The sequence below is a fragment of the Pristiophorus japonicus genome, chromosome 2 (genome assembly GCF_044704955.1).
Source record: "Pristiophorus japonicus isolate sPriJap1 chromosome 2, sPriJap1.hap1, whole genome shotgun sequence".
Taxonomy (NCBI): Eukaryota; Metazoa; Chordata; class Chondrichthyes; family Pristiophoridae; genus Pristiophorus; species Pristiophorus japonicus.
Window position 1 is genome coordinate 131920879 of NC_091978.1, and position 25451 is coordinate 131946329.

General features: G+C 43.5%; 1 protein-coding gene across 1 annotated transcript in view; it reads right to left on the bottom strand.

Moving 5' to 3' along the window:
* Positions 1 to 25451, bottom strand: part of adamts6 (ADAM metallopeptidase with thrombospondin type 1 motif, 6) — a 400523-nt gene that overhangs the window by 124292 nt on the left and 250780 nt on the right. Inside the window, exon 11 of the mRNA XM_070869378.1 lies at positions 24233 to 24340. Within this exon, the coding sequence (XP_070725479.1) occupies positions 24233 to 24340 (108 nt within the window). The remainder of the gene's footprint in view (positions 1 to 24232; positions 24341 to 25451) is intronic.

Here is a 25451-nt window from a genome sequence, read left to right on the forward strand (position 1 = left end):
ACAAAAATGGTAGCGTGCAGCGTAGCGCACTTCACCCATAACTTTCGCCCTGCGATTGGTGTGCGTCCTGGTTCGCGACCTGCGAGGCTGGCCCTGACATTTCTGCCACGGGGCGAAAAGGGGTTGCTGCGCATGGCGATGACGTCATCGGCGGAAGTTCGGCGGTCCGTGGTGCGGCGCTACCGAATTCGCACCTCCACTAACTCCCTCGCAATTTCACGGGAGCCGGTCATGCCTCCCTTCCCCGGCGTAAACACCTTCGTGCTCCCCGGAGGTGCACAACAGGGGAGGTTTGCCCCCACAGTGCTTAGCATGTGGGATAAATACATACCAAAAATCAACATATGCAGACTAAAGAAATGTGATCCTAAATGGATTAATACACAAATTAAAAGTGACATTAAGAGGAAAAGCAACCTTTGCAAATCCTGCAGGGAGAAAGGGAAAGGGATTTCCTGGGATAAGAAAATGCAGAAACAAGTTAAAGAGGTGTAAAGAAAGATCTGAAAGACTTGCATTTATATCACGCCTTTCATGACCTCAGGACTTCCCAAAGTGCTTTACAGCCAATGGAGTACTTTTTGAAGTGTGCTCACTGTTGTAATGTAAGAAACACTGCAGCCAAGTACGCTCACAGCAAGTTCCCACAAACAGCAATGTGATAATTACTAGATAATCTGTTTTTGTGATGTTGATTGAGGGATAAATACTGGCCAGGACACCGGGGATAACTCCGCTGCTCTTACAGAATCATAGGGCCCAAGTTTCGGGCCGCGCCTAAAATGGCGCAGCCCCGACCTGGACGCCCATTTTTTGCGCTCGAAAGTGCACCAAAAAAAACCTCCGATATTCTCCAGCTCCTCGCAGATCTTCAGCAGCTTGCGCGGCGCGCACAGAACAGCAGGGGGAGCGGAGCCAGACACTCGCGCCGATTCTACAAGCAGTGGGGGGCGGGCCTAATTTAAATCAGGCAACGTCGTGCCGGCAACCCTGCATGTGCATGTTGGAGCGTGCGCACACGCGCAGTGGGAAATAAACATTGGCACTCGGCCATTTTTAAAGGGACTAGAGGAAAAGTGAAGATTTGTCTCGTGGACCCCTGGAAAGGCTTGTGATTTAATTTTAGTGATCTTTTGCATAATATGTGGTGTTGACAATGCAGCACCCATTCTGCAAATTTAAGTTTAAAAGTATCTATGTGGCTGCCTCTCCCTGTCCCTAGGGCCTCAGTCTCCCTTGCAGCTCGAAGGCTGCTTGATTGCTGTGTCTTTGGCTGCCGTCCAGCCACTGACGCCGCTCCTATTCCTGGCTGAATAGCCTCAGTCCCCTTCGCAGCTCGAAGGCTGCTTGTTGTTTCTTCGGCTGCCGTCCAGCCACTGCCGCCGCCCCTATCCCTGGCCGAATAGCCTCAGTCCCCTTCGCAGCTCGAAGGCTGCTTGTTGTTTCTTCGGCTGCCGTCCAGCCACTGATGGAAGGAAGGCCTGCCTGAAGCACCGCAGCTCGAAGGCTGCTTGCTGCCGCTGTTGGGCTGCCATCGAGACACTGAAGCCACCCCTGTCTCCAACATGGAAGGCCTGCCTGAAGCACCACAGCTCGAAGGCTGCTGCTGCTTCACACAGGTAGAAACATGGAATATTTAATCTTTGCTTTGTTTATAAATTTTTATTCAGGTTGGATCTTTATTTGTATAAGTATGACTGTTGAATGATTGTAGAATTTAATTACTTCCCTTCCCCCCCACACTCCCCCCCACTCCCCCCGTTCCCTACGCCTGATTTGTAAAGTGTAGGCAAGGTTTTTTCGATAGTACAAAAATCTTCACTTGCTCCATTCTAAGTTAGTTTGGAGTAAGTTTTCACTGCTGAAACTTTGAAAACAGGCGTAAGTGGCCAGACACGCCCCCTTTTGAAAAAAAAATAATGTTCCAAAGTGAAACTGTTCCAACTGACTAGAACTGGAGCAAACTAAATGCCGAGAATTGCAATTTCGAAGATATTCCATTCTAAACCAGTTGCTCCAAAAAAACAGGAGCAACTCAGGCCGAAACTTGGGCGCATAGAATGGTTACAGCACAGAAGGAGGCCATTTGGTCCGTTGAGCCCATGCCGCTCTCTGCAAGAGCACTGCAGCTCGTCCCACACTCCTGCCCTTTCCCCATAGCCCTGCAATTTATTTTCCTTCAGGTACTTGTCCAATTCCCTTTTGAAAGCCACGATTGAGTCTGCCTCCACCACCCTTTCAAGCAGTGCATTCCAGATCCTAACCATTCGCTGCCTAAAAACTTTTTTCCTCATGTCACCTTTGGTTCTTTTGCCAATCACCTTAAACCTGTGTCCTCTAGTTCTCCGCCCATCGCCAATGGGAACAGTTTCTTTCTATCTACTCTGTCTCGTCACCTCTTGATTTTGAATACCTCTATCAAATCTCCGCTCGACCTTCTCTGCCCTAAGGAGAATAACCCCACGTCTCCAGTTTATCCATGTAACTGAAGTCCTTCATCCCTGGAAAGCTAAGCAGCAGATACATAACTGTAGAAATTATTTCTGTATCACAGTAAAAGGACAGTCAGAAAAGTGGTGAAAACCATAAAAGTTGCATATGAGTTCAAAACTGAGGACGAGCACAAAATAGTAAATATTCTGAATGATTATATCCTCCAGTTAATTACAAGAGAAGCCATCGGCAACATACCTTCTCTAAAAAAGATTGCCCAAGTAAAATTACTAAAGTTGGAATTCTGAGCAAGGCTAAAAGTTCTCAAAACAAATAAATCCCAAGGATAGTTGGTATTTATCCCAAAGTGCTGAGAGACACTTGGAAGGCAATTTGTGAGACACTGACAATCATCACGAGGGAGCTGATAGTGTCTCGGGAGATATCAGCAGATTGGTGGCGAAATATCTAAGGTTGACGCTGAGTGAGATCGAGGGGGGAAATTGCCCCCTTCTTTAAGGCCCGTTACCACAGTAAGGCTTTTCCGGTCTGGGACAGGCGGCAGGGCCAACCCATTCGCAATTGCCCCCGGGCCGGGGGCGGCGTGAACGGGTTTCTGCCACACAACGTGTTTCCGCCCCGCCCGGCACGCCGACCCCTTACCACCTGGTGGCGACCCCTTTTCCGCCACATGGGGGAAATTGCCCCGCGGGGGCACAGCCACCCCTGGTCGGTGCCCCTGACAGCTTCGCGGCCGCAGCTGTTTTAATTGTCGGCCAACTCCTGAGTCGGCCCAACAATGGCGGCCACTGGTTCAGCCGGGCTGGCAGCCAACAGGCAGCCCGGCCGAACCCTTCCCTGGTCGCCCTTTAAGTGAAGGGGAGGGACGTTGCAACGCATCAGCAATACGCAGTACGTCCGCGTCGTGCTGGACGTCATCACTGCCGCACTGACATGGTCAGCGAGGTAGTGATGGACACCGCCCCATGCCCGACTAGAACCCACCCCAAACCGCCTCAAACAGCACCCAAAGCGCTGGGAGGCAGTGTCACAGTTAAAGAGCCGAATTTTCTGGCTTTTCCCTCTGACTCCCGATGAATGTTAAATGTCTGGATAAATCGAAGTGTCCTCCCCAATTTCCCGCTGAGGGCAATTTCGAGCCCCGAGGATCTTACCAGACTCAGTGCTAAGTATGTCCAGAGCTGCAATGAATAAAGCCAACAGAATGCCGAATTATATACCCAAAACAGTAGAATATAAAGTCTGAGGAGGCAGTGATCATCCTTTATAGTCCTCTGTTCAGGCCACACCTTGAATACTGCATCCATTTCAGGTTGCAAAAAACAAGGGATACATTCAAGCACTGGAAATTATTTTTCACACAAAAGGGCCAATTTTGACTTCTGGGCATGCAGGTCGGTCACTGTACCCACAGCGAAGAGGCAGCTGCGATTTTGAGCATTGACCTCATTTACATCAGGCTGGCGAGCTGTAGGCAGCTAGGACAATTTGCATATTGAAATGGGCTGACCACCTGAAACAGGCAAGTGCTTTGGGTACCCAGAGGTAGACCCAAATAGCACAAGTTGCATTGTCAGTGTTAATGGAGGTGTAAGGCCACCGACTCCATTTTGAGGCCATTAATGTCAGGCAATGATGTGAAAATTGCCCCAAAACATGAACATATGGGATTGGTGTACAAAATTAAAGCAGGTTGGCAGACAGGAAGCAGAGAGTCGGGATAAACGGGTCCTTTTCAGAATGGCAGGCAGTGACTAATGGGGTGCCGCAGAGCTCAGTGCTGGGACCCCAGCTATTTACAATATACATTAATGATTTAGATGAAGGAATTGAATGTAATATCTCCAAGTTTGCAGATGACACTAAGCTGGGTGGCGGTGTGAGCTGTGAGGGGGACGCTAAGAGGCTGCAGGGTGACTTGGAATGGTTAGATGAGTGGGAAAATGCATGACAGATGCAGTATAATGTGGATAAATGTGAGGTTATCCACTTTGGTGGCAAAAATACGAAGGCAGAATATTATCTGAATGGCAGCAGATTAGGAAAAGGGGAGGTGCAACGAGATCTGGGTGTCATGGTACATCAGTCATTGAAAATTGACATGCAGGTACAGCAGGCGGTGAAGAAGGCAAATGGCATGTTGGCCTTCATAGCTGGGGGATTTGAGTATAGGAGCAAGGAGGTCTTACTGCAGTTGTACAGGGCCTTGGTGAGGCTTCACCTGGAATATTGTGTTCAGTTTTGGTCTCCTAATCTGAGGAAGAACGTTCTTGCTATTGAGTGAGTGCAGCGATGGTTCACCAGACTGATTTCCGGGATGGCAGGACTGACATATGAGGAGAGACTGGATCGACTGGGCCTGTATTCACTGGAGTTTAGAAGGATGAGAGGGGATCTCATCGAAACATATAAAATTCTGACAGGACTGGGCAGGTTAGATGCAGGAAGAATGTTCCCGATGTGGGGGAAGTCCGGAACAGGGGACACAGTCTAAGGATAAGGGGCAAGCCATTTAGGACTGAGATGAGGAGAAACTTCTTCACCCAGAGAGTTGTTAACCCGTGGAATTCCCTACCGCAGAGAGTTGTTGATGCCAGTTCGTTAGATATATTCAAGAGGGAGCTAGATATGGCCCTTAGGGCTAAAGGGATCAAGGGGTATGGAAAGAAAGCAGGAAAGGGGTACTGAGGTGAATGATCAGCCATGATCTTATTGAATGGTGGTGCAGGCTTGAAGGGCCGAATGGCCTACTCCTACACCTATTTTCTATGTTTCTATGTTTCTATACTTCCAGATAGAGATGGGGAGGCATTTAAGAAAGAATTGGATGCTGCAGTGGGCTACAATGGGAAGGGGCATTTGGAATGTTTCTGGATGGGTGAGTTAAGATGGGCAAAATGGCCTTCACCATTTGCTGCAAGGGTATGCTGGCAAATGGATTGAACAAATTGCACAAAGACAACATGAAATTTCAAGTAATCAGTAAAAGGACACCAACTTCCAGGTTTGCTTCACTGCAAGTTTCTTACTTTGAAATGTATTTTTTTCTAATACAAGTCATAGACATTCTTGTTCGATGTTTGTGTAGCTTAATGTCCTTTCATTTTGTAATCGACAGGATTTCAGGTGCAGCCTTCTGCAAGTACACAATCTGTGTCTTGGATAGCAGCTAGTTAACACCACCAATCCCTCACCATCTTCTTCACTAGATGATGAACTTCTACCACCAAGTGCTTCCCAGTGTGGCTGAAAATGGCATTGTGCCTTTAACAGGGAGTAATTGGACCTGTAAAAAGAACAAGTCTAGGTGAGATGAATATGCAATTGTCATTTGGGAGAGTCCATAACAAAACAGAGATAAATTAAGGATGAAAGGACGGATGAGTGGGTAGATAAAAGAAAATACAAGGCTACATAATGATAGATAAGCAACAAAATAGTTAGACAGTTAAGAATATGATGGAGGTTAGAAAGAATATTTTTGGGGGCTAGAGAAGGGTGAAGAATAGCATGGTGAGGCTGGGAGGTATGTGGAGCGACAGAGATTAGCCGGTGACATCAGTTAGGAGCCATGCTCACTGGCTTTCTTCAGTTGCATATCTACAATTACCTTATTTGGGAATTCTTCAGGTCCTGGTGCTACTAGACCACGCAGTAGGGAAAAAGATAATGGTCATCAGATCGGCATCTACCTGTGTCAAAGAAAAAACAGATATACAGATAATAGCCCGCATTACTTTAACAAGTTATTTAATAAATGTCATATTTTTGAAAATGTGGGAAAATTATATATGTGAAACAAAATCTTCTGAATATGTATAATTAATAATGAACAAAGTACCATACCTTCTTACTTTGTGTAATAAATGGATTCAACTTGTTTCCTTATATGGAATTCTTCAGCTTATTCCTTGTGGAAAGCAGTCATTTTTATGCAGTTGTCTTCTCAAATAATGAATCCAATTACCCTTCACACTGTCTTTGGTAGTTAACATTTTTCAAGATGATGTGTGCTCAAAGATAGCATTTGTCCCATGAGGAGCTAAAGCAAAATGGGACGTTGTTGACACGTACGCAGTGTTCTTACCTATCATACATGCTATGTGTGTGTGTTTGTACCTTTACAAAAAGTGATTATAGCTGATGGCACTACACAGGTCTCTGACATTATATTATTCCTGTATAACATCCTTGGTTCAACACCTCTCTCGTTAACTATCATTTCTGCTTTCTAACATATTATGCACAAAATTGTACAGTGTTGCCTTGTTGTGCAGTGTGCAGCAACAAGATATTTGCAGATATCACAGTGCGGTATTATGATCAACCCACTGTGTAATGTAAATATAAGTTTAGAAGTATTAAAGTCAATACTATAACTATCATGAATATTGCCTGTGCCCGATTATCTCTCTCTTTTGAGAAGGTTTGGTTATCGGTCAGATGGCTTCCGACCATAATCTCAAAAATCTGCAAATTACAGAACAGAACTATTTAGAAAGATTAGAAATAGCACAAAGAGAGCTAGGCATTGATTAACATTTCCCCTGCTGTTAATTGTCCTTTAATCAACAGCCTACCTACTCCAGAATTGGGAAATTGCTGGTGACAGGGAAAGTTGCACTCAGAACTGGGATCCTGACGTTGCCTACATGCTGTTCATGAACAAAATAGACACCATTCTCATTACAGTAAACATACAAGCTCTCCATGTGTGCACAAATTGGGTCAGTCAATCAAACAAACTAAAAGGTAACGAAGGAATTCGGAAAAGTCAAGGAACATGTCTTCGGTTCCACACAGTTAGGTCGCAATCTTGCACCTTTTTTAAAGATGGGGTCTACATTAGCCTCCTTCCCTTCTATAGGAGCCATTCCAGAGTGCAGTGAACCAGTAAAAATACAGGCTAGGGGCTCACATAGCACATGCCCCATCTCCCTGAGTACCCTCGGTGGATATCATCTGGCCCGACTGCTCTATCTACGTTCAAGTTCTTAATTCTTTCTAAAGCAATATGTTCATTTATGTTAATACTAGTTTTGTTAGTAACATTATTAAATTCTAATAGTTGAGCATCATCTTCAAGGGTGAAGACCGATGTAAAATGCTCATTTAATATTTCCGCCATATGCAGTGAATCCTTTGTAACCTGTCCTTGAATATTCTTCAATGGTCCAATACAGTCTTTGACAGTTCTCTGACTCTTCACATAACTGAAAACGCTTTTCCTATTATTTCCACAGTTGTCTACAATCCTTTTTTCCATTAGCCTTTTTGCTGATCTAATAGAGGCCTTCATTTTCTTCAATTGTTCCTTGTACTCAACTCTGTTTAGTTGAGTATTAAATGTCTTAAACTGTTTACATCTTATTTGTCATAACCATTCAGCCAACTTGACTTTTTCTTACCACACTTCCTTCTTTTGACTTTGGGTACATATTTGTTTTCCACATTTTTTAATCTTGTTCTTAAATCTTTCCATTTGTATTCTACATCTGTCTCATCACCACCCAGTAGGGTTAACCAATTTAACCATTCCAAATCATCTGCTATTTTGGTGAAGTTTACTCTTCTGAACCATAGTACGAGTTGCAGATTCTCAGTACCTTTAGTTTTACTAGCCAATTGGAACCATATAATGTGATAACTGTTGGCCAAATGTTCCCCCACATGGAGGCCCGATACGAGGTCAGGCTCATTACTAAATCCTCCCTTCCCGCCTCGCAGTTAGCCTCAATTGGCCTCGGGGCCAACGTCTCTCAAGCCCCGGTAGATGCTTCTCTTTTGCCTGTACCACATAGTTACTTGTAAATATGAACTTGGAAAATGAAGCTGTTTACATGCTGCATCACCAGACCAATGCAAACATTTGAGACTGTTGTGCAGAGTAATAAAGACAGAAGGGGTCTTTTTTTGTATTGACACAAGTATCACTGAACCAACACAGAGGACAGAATGGATGTCAAACAATGGCACACAGCATTTCTGTATTACGCACTTTAGTACAAAACATAAGCTTACTTTACTTTCGAATAATGGCCTGGAATTTGGGGTCAGCAGCGAAGCAAAGGCATTCGCCACTGGCCCCAAGAAAGCTGCCCTCAAAGATATCAACGCAGCTGGTGAATGACTGACCGCAGCTTCAGGATTTCCATGTTTAGATGTGCATGCGCTGCATCCTGAAGTTGCGGTCAGGTTCAATGTGGTAATAATGGCGAACACTGTTCGTTCGCCATTATTACTCACTGCACATTCTGGCCCAATGTCTTCCCATATGACAGAATACAAAGTCACAAGATTACTGTTTTTATTACAACAGTTCTAAACTTCATTTGTTCCACATTATATAGGATAAACTCAAGATTGTGCCACTATATAATATATAAAAAACACTCACTGTTTAGAAGAGCAAAGTTAATAATAAAACAAATCATTACTAATTATAAATCTGGACTGCATGCCATTTTTGGCTTTGTTTCAACCCTGTGCTGCACAAACAAATATAAGCACCAAAAATAAAGAAATCACTTTTATTTATAAAGCTCCTTTCACGCCCTCAGGACGTCCCAAAGTGCTTTACAGCCAATGAAGTACTTTTGAAGTGTAGTCACTGTTGTAATGTAGGAATATGACTCTTGTGATTGAGAAACTGCCCATTGTTTTCATTTTAAAGTGAACGCTCCTGGTCAAAAAGCTCTGAATAGGTTTCTGTAATAACGCAATGATTAACTCTTAAAGCACCATAGACCCAACAGATAGGTAGTCCCATGGGAGTTATTGGGCCAAATATTGCGGCCTCGTCGGGTCTGTACGAAGTGCACACGCACCCGGCGAGGCCACACAAAAGCCGGTTCTCGATGCGCGATGCGCATGTGCCAAAAATCAGCTTTTCCAATCTGTCAATATTTCTTTAGACAGATTCTATGCATCCCCATAGGAAGGGCATCCATGGGGTAGAGGTTGTAAAATCTTTTACCAACGTAAGATTTTTAAACATAGAAAAATTAAATTTAATCATTCATTTTTATATTTAAAACCCTGTCCATTAAGGTAAGCTTATTTTTTACCCTATTAAAACACATTAAAAAAATTTAAAAATATATATATTTTTAATAACATTTAAATACATTCAATTTCAATTAATTTCAAATATGTGAGGTGTTTTTATTGTGCTATGTTTCTTGTTTTAGGATTTTTTTCTCAATGATAGTATTGGGAGCTCGTAAAAACGGAGTTCCCTTTATTATCAATGAGAATACTAGATAGTGATTGGTGGTCCAGGCCTAGCTGATCCCAGCAGATGCGTCCGTATGCGGGAGACAGGTCTCCGTACGCTGCGCAGAGAATGGAGGCTTCCGACCTGAACCCTACCGGGGTTCCACTGGGACCAACAGGTATTTTTGTAGATTTTTTACGGACTGGAGGGGTTCGTCCAAAGGAAGCCTCCGACCGCAATTTTCGGCCAAATGTTTACTGAATCTCGTTGCATATTTGTTGCAAAAGAAGAAAAAATGTGCACTTGTATAGCACCTTATCACACCCTCAGGACATATCAAGCAATTCATAATCAATCAATTACTTTTTAAGGGCAGTCACGAGCCCCAATTTTATCCTAATGTGCCCGGTGAGAACAGAGCACATTTGGGTCGGGCGCCCGATTTTACGATCCATTTACTCCAATGGTGCTGAAAATTGAATGAGGTGTAAAACGGGTGTCCAACCCAAAAGTGCCCCGTTCTCGCCAGGCAAGGTAGGTTAAAATTGGGGCAATTGTAAGCAAATGTGGCAATCAATTATACACGGCAGGCTCTCCAAAACCAGCAAATGACAAATACCAGTTAATCTGTTATTGGTGGTACTAGTTGAGGGGAAAAAAAGTTGCCAGGACACCAGGATAACTCCCTGCTCTTCTTTGAATTGTGCCAAGGGATCTTTTATATCCACTTGAATAGGCAGATGGGACTCTGATTGAATGACTCATCTGAAATACAACAAAGTAGCAGCCTCTCAATACTGCTAAAGTGTCAACCTAAATAATGGCTTAGAATTTCCTGGAAATGAAGAAAAAAGCTGCGCCCGTATGTGGTCCACAGAGGGAGCTTCCCGTGGGTTTCCTGGGTCGGGTCAGTTACATTCGCATTTGTGCAGTAATTGGCATAAAACGGGTGTAAACAATCAAACTACATAAAAACTGTTGTGCAGACATTAAAAGGACAGTTCAGCCTGAACACTCAGCAATAGACTGCCAGGTATGTGATGAACAGTGCTTGGCTCTTTAACTTTGCTCTCAAATAACTGCATGACTTATCAATATTTTTACTATACTTTTATAGAATAATGATCACTCAAGCATCATCTGTACTGAGAACAATTTTCATAATAACTTGTGCAACAATTAAAAATATCCTTCGAAATTATAATTTATAATTCAATAGAAAATAACCCTTCTATGTGACAAAATTCATGCTTTCCATGCTTTTCTTCCTACATTTTTGATCATATGTACCTGGAGGTAAACTAACAAAAATCAGGAAAATTCCATTAAAACCTAATCATCAGTAAAGTATCTAAAACAAGTTCAAGTAAAGCATATAGCAGTCCTAGGCCTGGACATGCAAAGTAATTAAGGAAGCATCTATCATCATACGACACTAAGGATAGCTTCGAACAGATTGTGATCTGGCCGAGATATCAGACATGTGTACTAAGCAGGTTCTAAAATAAACACCAAGGAGCCAAATATCTGTGATCCTTCCAGCACAATCCAGTCATAAATCCAGTGTCAGGATGGCCGAAGAGCCAGAAATTAGGCTGTGATCTGGAAACACCAGGTCCTGACTTTTTGTGCATGTTTCTGTAGAGCCTCTGTTTGGGAACAAACTTCTGTTCATCCAAAACAAGATCACCCATATCAGAGAGAAGATATGAGCAGGTACGAAAAAACAGCTTGGACCTCTCTGGTCCAGGATTCTCTGGTCCAGAAACATTCGTGCTTCGGCATCGGCATCGGTTTCCCGCACTTCCTGGCTCTCAGTGATCAGTGTGCAACTTACACAAAGAGAGAGAGCGAGGCCCGAGTTTCACAGCCTGAGCCGGAGCCAGAGTGTGGCGGAGGCGTTCAGGAGCTCGGGCGCTGCCTAGGCTCGGCACAGAAACATAGAAACATAGAAAATAGGTGCAGGAGTAGGCCATTCGGCCCTTCGAGCCTGCATCACCATTCAATAAGATCATGGCTGATCATTCACCACATTACCCCTTTCTTGCTTTCTCTCCATACCCCTTGATCCCTTTAGCAGTCAGGGCCATATCTAACTCCCTCTTGAATATATCAAACGAACTGGCATCAACAACTCTCTGCGATAGGGAATTCCACAGGTTAACAACTTTACGAGTGAAGAAGTTTCTCCTCATCTCGGTCCTAAATGGCTTACCCCTTATCCTTAGACTGTGACCCCTGGTTCTGGATGTTCCCCAACATCGGGAACATTCTTCCTGCATCTAACTTTTCTAATCCCGTCAGAATTTTATCTGCCTCTATGAGATCCCCTCTCATTCTTCTAAACTCCAGTGAATACAGGCCCAGTTGATCCAGTCTCTCCTCATAAGTCAGTCCTGTCATCCCGGGAATCAGTCTGGTGAATCTTCGCTGCACTCCCTCAATAGCAAGAACATCCTTCCTCAGATTAGGAGACCAAAACTGAACACAATATTCCAGGTGAGGCCTCACCAAGGCCCTGTACAACTGCAGTAAGACTTCCCTGCTCCTATACTCAAATCTCCTAGCTATGAAGGCCAACATGCCATTTGCTTTCTTCACCACCTGCTGTACCTGCATGCCAACTTTCAATGACTGATGTACCATGACACCCAGGTCTCGTCGCACCTCCTCTTTTCCTAATCTGCTGCCATTCAGATAATATTCTGTCGTCTTGTTTTTGCCACCAAAGTGGATAACCTCACATTTATCCACATTAGACTGCATCTGCCATGCATTTGCCCACTCACCTAACCTTTCCAAATCAACCTGCAGCCTCTTAGCATCCTCCTCACAGCTCACACTGCTACCCAGCTTAGTGTCATCTGCAAACTTGGAGATATTACACTCAATTCCTTCATCTAAATCATTGATGTATATTGTAAATAGCTGGGGTCCCAGCACTGAGCCCTGCAGCACCCCACTGCCTGCCATTCTGAGAAGGACCCGTTTATCCCTACTCTCTGCTTCCTGTCTGCCAACCAGTTCTCTATCCACATCAATACATTACCTGCAATACCATGTGTTTAATTTTGCACATCAATCTCTTGTGAGGGACCTTGTCAAAAGCTTTTTGGAAGTCCAAATACACCACATCCACTGGTCTCCCTTGTCCACTCTACTAGTTACATCCTCACAAAATTCTAGAAGATTTGTCAAGCATGATTTCCCTTTCATAAATCCATGCTGACTTGGACCGATCCTGTCACTGCTTTCCAAATCCGCTGCTATTTCATCTTTAATAATTGATTCCAACATTTTCCCCACTACTGATGTCAGGCTAACCGGTCTATAATTCCCCATTTTCTCTCTCCCTCCTTTTTTAAAAAGTGCTGTTACATTAGCTACCCTCCAGTCTATGACCTTCCATGGTTCGGAAAATTCTCTGTTCTGGCAGCAGTCAGGTCCCGAGGGTGCCGGACCAGAGAGGTCCAACCTGTACAATACTCTTACATCAAACAGCAAACAATTATGAACCGGTATCGACAGCTATCAAAATACATAGCCTTGGCTAGAGTGAGTTACAAGCCAGAAACACATGGAAGGGTTCAAAGATTAAAAACCACAAGAAGTAAACATAATCAAATCCAAGAGAATTATGATGCCCAGAAAGCATTTGTCGCTTTCATAATATATAATACAGATGAAATTTGTGGAAGCCGTTTTACTCCACTTGGATCCTTTGTTTTTGGTACTTGGCTTTAGGGTGGACTGATGGGTGAGAGGAACCTGGAACCTGTCATTTGAACTGAAGTGTTACTGCACCAAGTGTGATACTGGGTTCCATTTCATTACATTTAGCTGGGAAATAGAACATATTAATGGCCCTGAAATTCCAGTAGAGCTCTTCCCGCGGGCAAACGAAAGAAAAAGAGAAAAAAGATGCCCATTTATCTGTTGCTGCTGCGCCCGTTGGAACTTCCGAGCCTGAGGCCTCTGGTGACTGCGCGTCGCAGCGCGTGCATGTGGGGACATGCGCAGGCCGGGATCTGGTGACAGCAGCCAATCAGGTGTTGTATAGATTCTCATTCATTGTAATAGGAGCTCCGTAAGTCCGGAACTCCTATTACTATGAATGAGAAACCCCCCCCTCCCACCCCCGCCAAACACCCAAAACACAATTTTAAAAAGTTGCATGTTCAGCCATGAACTCATTGAATGGCGGTGCAGGCTCGAAGGGCCGAATGGCCTACTCCTGCACCTATTTCCTATGTTTCCATGTTTCTATGTTTATAACTACATATTTAACATTCAGTTAAATTAAAGTTGTTATAAAAAAAAATATTTTCCCGACTTTTTAAAAAAATGTTTTAATTAAGCCTTAAAATAAACTTACCGTAGTAGGGAGGGTTTTTAACAATAAAATGTGTTTTTATAATTTTATTTTAAAATATTTTTGTGTATTTTTAAACACTTGTGCCTGTAAAAGTAGGCTATACGCCTGTTTTTTCAGGAGTAAGATTTTAAAGGACATTTACTGGGCAAGATAGTCGTAAATATCAGAAATCTTGCCCTGCGAGTGTCCTCGCTCCCGATATGCGTTGGATCTTTCAAGCCAGAAACTTGACAGATTGGAAAAGCTGGTTTTCAGTGCGTGCGTATTGCGCGCTGAAAGCCGTTTTTTCCGATGCCTTCCCGGGTCCGTAGAAACTTCATACGGACCCGGGACATCGGAATTTCAGGGCTAAAAGTAATACTAGCAATATACATCTTAAACCAAATCTGACCATAGCTCTGCATAAGTGCCCATAGCTACCATTTGGTGTATGATTTTGATGATCACATAACTAAAGGAGAACTACAACACAACAATGGGTAACCAAATTAGAACATTAGCAGTATAATAACCTAGTGATATTATAAGCGCATAAGAATTATGAGAAAGAGTAGGCCATAAGACCCTTCGAGCCTGCTCCGCCATTCAAAAAGATCATGACTAATCTTCGAACTCAACTCCAGTTTCCCACCCAATTCCCATATCCCTTGATTCCCCTAGAGTCCAAAAATCTATCTATCTCAGCCTTGAATATATTCACTGACTCAGCATCCACAGCCCTTTGGGGAAGAGAATTCCAAAGATTCACAACCCTCTGAGTGAATAAATTCCTCCTCATCTCAGTCCTAAATGGCCGACCCCTTATCCTGAGACTGCGTCCCCACGTTTTAGACTCTCCAGCCAGGGGAAACGCCTCTCCGCATCTACCCTGTCAATCCCCCTCAGAATCTTACATGTTTTAATGATAACCTCTCATTCTTCTAAACTCCAGAAAGTATAGGCCAATCTACTTAATCTGTCCTCAAAGGGAAACCCTCTTGTCCCAGGGATCAATCAAGTGAACCTTTGTTGCACTGTCTCTAAGGCAAATATATCCTTCCTCAGCTAAGATGACCAAAACTTCACTGTACTCCCGGTGTGGTCTCACCAAACTCCGATGGATGGGCCACATCATCCGCATGCCCAATACTAGACTTCCAAAACAAGCGTTCTACTCAGAGCTCTGACACGGCAAGCAAGCCCCAGGTAGGCAGAGGACACGCTTCAAGGACACCCTCAAAGCCTCCTTGAAAAAGTGCAACATCCCCACCGACATATGTGAATAACCTCACATTTCCCCACAATATACTCCATCTGCCAATTTATTGTCCACTCACATAACCTGTCTATATCCCTTTGCAGGCTCTATGGGGCCAATTTTCAGCAAGGTCTCCACCCGCCCAAGTGCCGCCCAAAGTGCCGCCGAGGTACCGGACGGTACTTTGGGCAGGATATTCATGAAGAAGGTCCCTCGAAGTTCATCGGGTGGCAAATGTGCGCCACCAATCTGGGCGGCAACGGGCGGGAGGTCGCATTCTCCGCGGCAGAGGCGCTTGCCGCCCAAGTGCCGTTGAGGATGGAGTCGGGCCCACGGAGGGTCGAAGACCTGAAAAAAAAAATCACAAATAAAAAATACAAAAACTATCCAAAGACCTTCAGGGGACCCCATGCGGGTAAGTCGCTGTTGAAAATTTTAAAAACAATGTTCACTTACCTTTTTTTCGGGTTCTTCAGACTTACCGTCAGGGACAGACCAGCCTGCAGCTAGCGGTCCACCCCCATTCTGCCGCCGACTCCTGCCCACAGGAATCTGGGAGCTCGCTGTGCGGAAGCTCAGTTGCGCCACTCGTTCGTCCGCTGACGTAAGCGGACAGTTCACGGTGGCTCTCCCCTCTCGCCTGCTCCAGGCCACCTCCAAAGTGTCACTGCAGGCGGAATGTCGGCGGGAGTGGGAGGCAGTCGGCGGCAACGGACGGTGGGCTGATGAAAATCAGCCCCTTTGTGTCCTTCTCACAGCTTACTTTCCCATCTAGATTTGTATCAATAGCAAACTTGGATACATTGCACTCGGTCCCTTCATCTAGGTCATTAATATTGGTTGTGAATAGCTGAGGCACAAGAACTAACCCTTATGGCACCCTGCCAACCTGAAAATGACCTGTTTATCCCTAGTCTCTGTTTTCTGTCCATTAACCAATCCTTTATCCATGCTAATATATTTCCCCCAACCCCATGAGCCCTTATCTTGCGTAGCAACCTTTTATGTGCCACCTTATCGAATGCCTTTTGGAAATCCAAATATACTACATCCACTGGTTCCTCTTTATCTACCATGCTAGTTACATCCTCAAAAAACTCTAATAAATTTGTTAAACACAATTTCCCTTTCAGAAAATCATGTTGCCTCTGCCTAATCATACTATGATTTTCTAAGTGCCCTGTTACCACTTCCTTAATAATGAAATCCAGCATTTTCCCGCCCACTGATAGGCTGACTGGCCTGTAGTTCCTGGTTTTCTCTCTCTCTCCTTTCATTACCAAAATGACAATGCTACTCTACTAACACTATTTGATGTTATTCCCCTCAAAGCTTTGCTGTGAAAAGAACAGAGGTGTGTATTATTACAGCTGGGTACAAATGATTCAGTATGGTGGTTCATAGGGAATGAATTGAAGAATTTTCCCAATAACTTAGAGCTCACTACCACAGAGAGTAGTTGAGGCAACTAGCTTGGATATTTTCAAAAGGAAACTAGACGAGTACATGAAAGAAAGGGGAATACAAAGATATGTTGAAGATGAGTGTCATTTTTGGTTCTCATCTTCAAAAAAAAGTCTAATAGTATAAACCAAATTGAATCTTGTAAATTGGGAATCTGCGTATCTGAGGCTATCACCACCAATGCTTCCTCTGATTATTTTTTGTACTGAGCGGGCCATGAACTCCTTTGAGCATGACCTTTTTCTCCGTAAGGCAAATTTTACAACAACAAGAAGAACTTTTACAACAGCAACTACTTAAAAACAGATATACAGTACATAAGAGCATAAGAATTAGGAGCAGGAGTAGGCCATTCAGCCCCTCAGCCTGCTCTGCCATTTATTGAGATCATGTCTGATCTTCATATTGCCACACCACCGTCTCAAACCTTGAGAACATCAGACAAACTCTTAAAAATCATGAAATCAGTTGCCTTTTCTTGGTTATAAACCTCATTAGTGGCTTTATTTAATCTCTAACAGGTAACAGATCTTACAAAAACTATATTACACATGTCTCATGTTCAAATTTACTCTGTCAGGTGCCCCATCAAAGTTAATCATAACATCTCGGGGTCATTGTCCGATTAGGATATGCGAATATTGGAGATTAGGCGGGACAATGGTGGAGTATGAAACAGACGTGTCAGCAACATTTCATGTGAGGTGTTAATAGCAGATTGGCCAGAACAATGGAGGCACCGAAGCTAACACATTAGCATCTAATAGCAAAGTCACATTAACTATCTGAGATTGTCCAGGTCATCTCCTACTCCTTTGTAAATTCACAGACAAGAAACATCAGGTTAAATTGATTAGGAGTTAAACCATTAAAATGTCCATTACGTCAAGGTCTGGAAGTTTGGGGAGAAGAAACCTCACTTCAATATTCATTCTGGGCAAAGTCTCATACATTCCGTGCTACCTCAATCAAATTAGTCAGACACAGTTTGCCTTTAACAAATCCATGCTGGCAGTCCTTTATTAATCCATCTGAACCATAGGAGCAGATTTAACCTCTCATCCCAAAAACAACTAGACTGGATATTGTTGGTGGATGAAAAACACTTGATGAACCAAATGACTTGTTCTGTTAAGTTTTCTTATTATTACACCAGACATTAGCAATAACTTTGTTTCCAACACTTGTTGGGAGGTGGTGAGAAACTACAGCTGGAGTTAACGTGCACTCAATGCAAACATAAACCTGTACGAGACTCGTGCTTCACGCATTTAGTACCCGCAATTATCTCTTGTGTTATACCACCAACTTTTCCATTGAAGTACACCCAAAGCCGCTTTCCATGGGAGCCAAAGCGCTTGTTGAAATGTGGCCTACTTTAAAATTAAAAAGTGCTTCCCTCTCCCGCCTTGGTATTATTCAGCTTTAATCAGAACTCATTCACATCAATATTTCCATCTCCTTGTGTTACACATCCACAGTTCATCTTTGTCTACATTACACCGCATGAATTGAAACGTGAAACATAAAAAAAAAATTGCCTGAAGAGGTTCACCAAGACACTCAAAAGGAGAAATTGCCCCTTGCCCCAATTGGGGACGGTAACCTTCCAGGGCCGGGTCTTTTATCGGCAGGCATGGAAGTCCCACCCCCCGACGCGAATTGCGCCATGTGCCTCTCAAGGGAAGCAGAGCGCTATCTCCGACGCTCTGCTTCCTTTGAGGGGCGCTCCCGGGACAGTAGTGCAGCACTAGGTCCAGCACTACTTGGAGCAGACCACAGCTACAATGCCCCTTCCCTTCAATTAAAGGGGAGGCCCGCTCCACACTCTGCATGGCTCTTTGGTGGACGCCACTCGGATGTGTCGCACTCTCCGCCTGTCCCCGGTCGGTAAGGCCTTACTGCCCCGTTACTGCCTCTTAGAGGCGGTAACGGGCCTTAAAAAAGGGGCAATTTCGGGTCCATTGTTTTTTTGAATCAGCACACCCCCCATCTAACATGTCAGAAATGTAGCACTTATTCACAAGTGCAGAAAAACACATACACAATTTGCGTCACCAAATTAATTAAGAACCAATCAATCAGACTTACTTGGAAATGTTTACCAATATGTTGATGTAAAGATGTTAATTTATGAATTTCACTTCTAAATCTCTCAAACATTCCCCACAATATTCATCTCTGCTCTTACCATGAAAAGTGTCCATTTATTTTCGGTACTTTGCTATTAAATAGCGGGAAGTAAACTTCATTGTACTCTCAAATTTTAAACTCCTATTTCAAATATTTATAGCAAATCGAAATTGTATATTATCAGTTTAATCAAAGTATTTTCTGTGTCTTTCGCAATAAAAGAATAGTGGTTTCTTCTAAAGTAGCTTCCTGCATTTTTTATACATCATTACATAACTCTTGTTTCTATTAACACTCCACTAAAGTTGAAAATTAAATCTATATTTACATTATTTCTGAGACTTGTTCGGTCTATAGAATGACAGCCAAAATAAAATGGTTTGTGTTTTACCCCTTTTTTTGGTCTTTTCCTAAATGGCTTAATGACATAATTTTAAAATGTCAATAAAAGGTCATATGTAACTCCTACAAATGCTTCCCGACTCTCTTCCTCCTTAACAACACGGCTGCACGTTTGTGTAAAGCTATTCACTTCAGTTGACTATTCAAAAGATATTTAGAAATTTCAATTTTAAAATGTTTTAAGCATTTCAGAGCCTCTTTAAAAGTATTTGGACTTGGAGATCTGATTGAAACTTCTTTGGATGAGGGAAAAATTGATTTTTGATTATGTTTCTTCCAAAATCATATTCAAAACTTAGGGGGGAACAAAGTGTCTTTAACCTTCATTTTTTGTGAAATGTTCAATGAAAGTCTTTAAATTATTTCAAATCTTGTTGCAGCTATGACAGAAAAAGTTGCTCTTAAGTTTCTCTTTCACTCTTCAATGCTGTCAATATACATACAACAAACAAAAATAATAAAATAAACACTAACTCCAAACAGAGTTCAAATAAGAAAGTGAATAAAGTGGTTAAACTCCCCAATCTTAAGGTTATCCCTCCCCAGCCATGTTTTGGAGAAGTTGTTTCCTTTTTTTTGCTGCCTTTCCCTCCGTTTCTCACAGACACTGTGGCACAAACCTTTTACTTTCTCTCACAACACAAATTAAATAACCATGATAAACTATTTCAAAACAGGGGCAACACCTGGCAAAATTTTACTGGAACTGGACATTCAACATCACTTTCCCATACTTTTTCCCGGCTTTAAACAATTTTCCGAATTTAAAAAAAATTCTCATTTTTTTTCACAGCGGGCCTAAAAATTGTTTGCTTTAGCCTCCTTCCAGCGGCCATTGTACACGTGCTGTGCCTTCACCTGTGTTGTATCAAAGTATAGCCGTCGCTCTGTCCCTGGGAATGGAGTACGCGTATCTCCACAGAAAAAAGTACTGACAGAATCCTGAGACAATGCTCATCGGGTTCCAGTGCTCTATATTTTAGCAAATGGCATTCCAATTCGGATCAGCTCTGTGAGGTCACAAATGACTGTGAGGATTCCCGAGCCATTGTGTATTGGGCCCCTCCCCCAGCTCTCCAGCTCAGTGTATGCAGGACCTTACAGATTAGTACATGGCTATGGACATGCAGTTTACAGGGAACAGTGGTCACCACTTGCTCAAACCAAAACTTGGGGCCATAAATACAAGATAGTCACTAATAAATCCAATAGGGAAATAAGATTAGAATGTGGAGCTTGCAACCACAGGGAGTGGTTGAAGAAAATAGCTTGGATGATTTCAAAAGGAAATTAGATGAGTACTTGAGAGAAAAGAAAATAGAACGACAAGCTGAAGATGAGTAACATAGAATGGGAGGAATATAAACACCAGCATGAACTAATTGGGCCAAATGGCCTGTTACTGTGATGTACTATGTACTATGTAATTTCCTTCTCACGATCAGATTACAACTGGGAATATAATGACCCTGAAATTGCGGCCTCGCCGGATCAGTACGGAATGTGTACTGACCCGGGAAGGAATGGCAAAAGCTGGTTTTCGGCGCGCAATGCATATACGCCAAAAAACGGCTTTTCCGAAGTTTTAGCTTGACAGATCTTCCGCATATTTGGGAGAAGGACAGCCACACGGGTGAGATTGCTGTATTTGTCCATCTCTTTCTTAGCGAATGTCCTTCAAACACTTGCATCTGGTAAAAGCATAGCCCACTTTTATCAGCGTAGGAGTTTTAAAACATATAAAAAACACTGAAAAATAAAATTTGAAACACATTTTTATGTTAAAAATCCTGCCCACTAAGGTAAGTTTATTTTAAACCCTAATTACAACACTAAAAAAAATCAAAAAAAAAAATATTTTCTAACACATTTCATTAACTTTAATTTAAATTAGTGTTAAATATGTGAGGTGTTTTTTAATTGTTTATAATATGCTTGGGTGTTTGGGTGTTGAGGGCGGGGAGGGGGGTTGTTTCTCATTCATAATAATGAGAACTCCTACTTACGGAGTTCCCATTATTATGAATGAGAATACTTTATCTTGATTGACTCCAGCTTCTCGCTCCACATCTCGAACACGTGAACGCGCTGCGAAGCGCGGGAAGTGAAGGCCTCAGACTCGGATCGCTGGAGTGTGGAGGAGCAACAAGTAGTTACGGTTCTTTTTTCTTATTAACAGGCGAATGCCTGCAGGAAGACCAGAACCGGGATTTCAGGCCCGTTATGTTTCAGAGTTGCAGTAAGAAAAAAATTCAATTCTCAACCCTAACATTTTTTTACACTTGTATTTGCTACGTTATTGCTCTTTATAGTGTAATATATAGAGTTTATTGAGGCATTCTTGAACTGTTTTAGGTTCATTTTCTTGACAGTGAAAGTATACACAACTTGTGCTCTTATAATTAATTTGTAAGATTTAAACTGTGATTATATTGGGGGTAAAATTCACCCTGTCAATAATTTGACTAAATACAGTTTTGCTTATACAGTATTTATGCCAACTTTTTTCACGAATATCATCAACAGATGGAATTGCATTCTCTATGGCCTAGAAATTGGATCCTGTTTTGTCCTATTTTCAGATGTAAAATGGGAACAAAAATTTGCAATTTCACAGGGCTGTGTCCCGTGCCCCAAGGACACCTGAAATACTTCTGCCACCATATTAGCCTTGGACGATATTCAAGCATTCTGGGTGGCCGCCTTTAACAGGCATTAGGCCCCTTGCATATGCTAATAATGGGCCTAACGCCTGTTTAAAAACTCCTCTGCAAAATTGGTCAGTGCTGAGTAGAGCAGAAGCCAGGCTTGCTCGACACAGGTTTTCCAGTGATTGCCATGGCCTAACCAGCAGCTGCCAACCAAAAGATATAATTTTATTTTTATTTGACCTTCCTGCTCCACAGTAGTACTGTGGACTACTGCTGACCCATAATCACTCCTTCCACCATCCTCCTCCTCCTAGGAATTACGTCAAGGCAGCTGACCCAAATTGGAAGCCAGTATACCGTACGGTGAGTTGCCTCTGGAGCCCAGCAGGGGTCCACAGCTTGCCAGATATTTGCTGATGAGGCCTGAGGCCCAATTACAGGTGAGCCTTGGACTCCAGATTTTGGCACATGCTCGTAGTGTACCAATCATTTCAGACCTGCAAATAGGCCTACGCAATTTCTAGGCCATGCTGTTTAGTTTCACTGCATGCTGCAGCTCCATCAAAAATATGAGACTACAGGTGGAGTCTTCCAGTCAGCTCGCAATCCTCAGTTCCTTGGTCCAGTGCACACAAAATCCATTTAACTTACTCAAATTTACATGTTAATCACATTTACTATTGAATTTGTTTGGAAAATTGTTAATAAATTTCTGGTACTTTTTCAATACATTTTCTAGGCTTTGATAAGTTTGATACATCCCAACACTTATCTGAAATTTCTCCAAGTTTTCAGCAGTAAAGTCTTCCCATAGCTCTTTGTGAAAAAGGTAAATAAAATGCAAGATGCTGCTTCCAAAAACATTAGAAAGTAACAGGAAATGTGACTAATGTGCAAAGATTAAGAACAGAAGAGAAGGGTGGAAGAGCAAGCATGTTCTCCAGTTTGTTTATACACTTTGTACGAGGATATCTTCAGTGATAGTACAATAACTTCAATCATTTTCTAAAATACAATTGCCAGCCAGACAGAGTCCAAGTATTCTGACAGCTATTAAACTTACAATAACACTATATCATCATCAGCATCATCACAGGCAGTCCCTTGAAATCGAGGAAGACTTGCTTCCACTCTAAAAGTGAGTTCTCAGGTGACTGTACAGTCCAATACGGGAATCACAGTCTCTGTCACAGATGGGACAGACAGTGGTTGAAGGAAAGGGTGGGTAGGGAGTCTGGTTTTCCACGCACTCCTTCCGCTGTCTGTGCTTGATTTCTGCATGCTCTCGGCGACGAGACTCGAGGTGTTCAGCACCCTCCCGGATGCTCTTCCTCCACTTAGGGCGGTCTTTGGCCAGGGATTCCCAAGTGTCAGTGGGGATGTTGCACTTTATCAAGGCAGCTTTGAGGGTGTCCTTGAAACGTTTCCTACTGTATATACCCAATGAAACACAACACTACACCTCAAAGAGGTCTGATAACTCACAAAGCAAGCAGGAACTATAGTGACAGAATCAGGATAAATATATGCAGCCTGAAATTGCTGGTTTGGCTTGATTCAGCTAAAACTTGGCTTGATCTGATATTGCTTTTGTCTCCTGCTCATTTTCACCATTTTAGATTGTTACTGAAAGAGAAAGGGAACAATCCAAACCTCTCCAACCCCAAATAAGAGAAAATTCAGTTTTGATTCAGTTTGCACGACTTAAATGTTAAGAGATAGGGTTGACCTGTTATCTTAGCTCTGGTCTCACTTCAAGACATGTCAAAACTTTAAAACTATTTCTATTACATTCACTACCAGCTTTATTCAGGATTGAATCTGGTGTGGTGTAAAAATTGGCATGAATAGACTGTCACATTACATGTATATCTCTTCAATTGTGGGCATGAAGATCAATCGAAACAGTTGCCTGGGGCCACTCTAGAATCCTTATCCTACCAGTTTTAAAGTTGCCTGGAGTCACAAGGGCTAATAAGATTACATCGGTGGTAACTTATGTTTCCTCATTAGTTGGTTTCTGTATCTTAAAACTGAATGAGTACGTGTAGCCTATTAACTGTAACAGAAATGCCCTATGAGCAGTTCAAATATTTAGCAGCATCAGTACTTTAACTGAGATCAAGTAATATTAAGCAACGTTACTCTGGGTATAAATTCTAACAGAGCTCTGTCTTACAAATAGATTAATAACCATGCAAATCAGTCAACTATTTTTTGTTAGGACAATGAAATTTGATGCACTCTTGCAGCCTTTGCATAAAAGTTCTGAGCAAACAGAGTTCTAAAAGGTTACTTACCCCTTTTTCAATAGTTCCAGTCTGGCACAGGGTACCTTCAGCAGCAGGGATGCTGTTGGTCACACATCGATTGCTCTTGCTGAGGCACCAGAGCTCTCTGCACACTTCCTAGGAAAGAATGCAAAGGCAAGTTGATCAGAATAAAGTTTTAACGCCGATGGTCACGTTTACATTGTGCTGGTGCCACCTGCTATAGATGCACGTGTCTTGTGCAGCCAATGACATCACCAGCTTGCCAGATTTTCTAAATTCGGCCATCAGGAAGGCCTGCTATTTACAAATCATCCTGATTGCCATTGGTCTTCAGAGCTCAGTAAGGTGTTAACAAAAGCTCTGGGTCGAAATTCAAGATGCAGTATCATGATATCAGCGCACAGATGCACACGTAGGGCCCAAGTTTCGGGACGCGCCTAAAACGGCGCAGCCCGGACCTGGACGCCCGTTTTTCGCGCCAGCAAGTGCGCCTAAAAAAAACTTCCCTATTCTCCAGCTCCCTGCAGGTTTTCTGCAGCCGGACGCAGCGCAGCACGAGCTGTTGGGGGCGGAGCCAGGTCCCTGCACTGAAAACAGTGCCGGGACCTCTGCACATGCACGCTACAGTGGGCGTGCATGCGCAGTAGCTCTAGGCGCCCAAAACTGTGTGGGAGGAGCCCGCGACTCTCTTCCCCCCCCCCCCGGACCTCCGCGACCCCCCACCCCCCCCGAGACCCGACGCCACCTACCTGTAAATCTAGCCTGAGGTCTTGGGCCCGGCCGTTCAGCCTCCTTCTCTCCCTCCCCCCCCTCTCCTTCCCTCCCTCCCTCTCTCCCTCCCTCCTTCTCTCCTTCCCTCCCTCTCTTCCTCCTCTCTCTTCTCTCCTTCCCTCCCTCCCTCCTCTCTACTTCCCTCCCTCCTCTCTCCTTCCCTCTCTCCTCTCTCCTTCCCTCCCTCCCTACATCCTCTCTCCTTCCTTCCCTCCCTCCCTACATCCTCTCTCCTTCCCTCCCTCCCTACATCCTCTCTCCTTCTCCCCTTCTCCCCCTCCCTCCCTTCTTCCCCCCTCCCCCCACTTCTCCCCCTCTCCCTTCTCCCCCCCCACCTCCCCACTCCACCTCCCTTCTCCCCCCCAACCTCCCTTCTCCCCCTCCCCCCCTCCCCGCCTTCTCCCCCTCCCCACCCCTTTCTCCCCTCCCCTCGCTGTCAGAAACACAGACACTGACAGACAGAGAGTGAGAGACA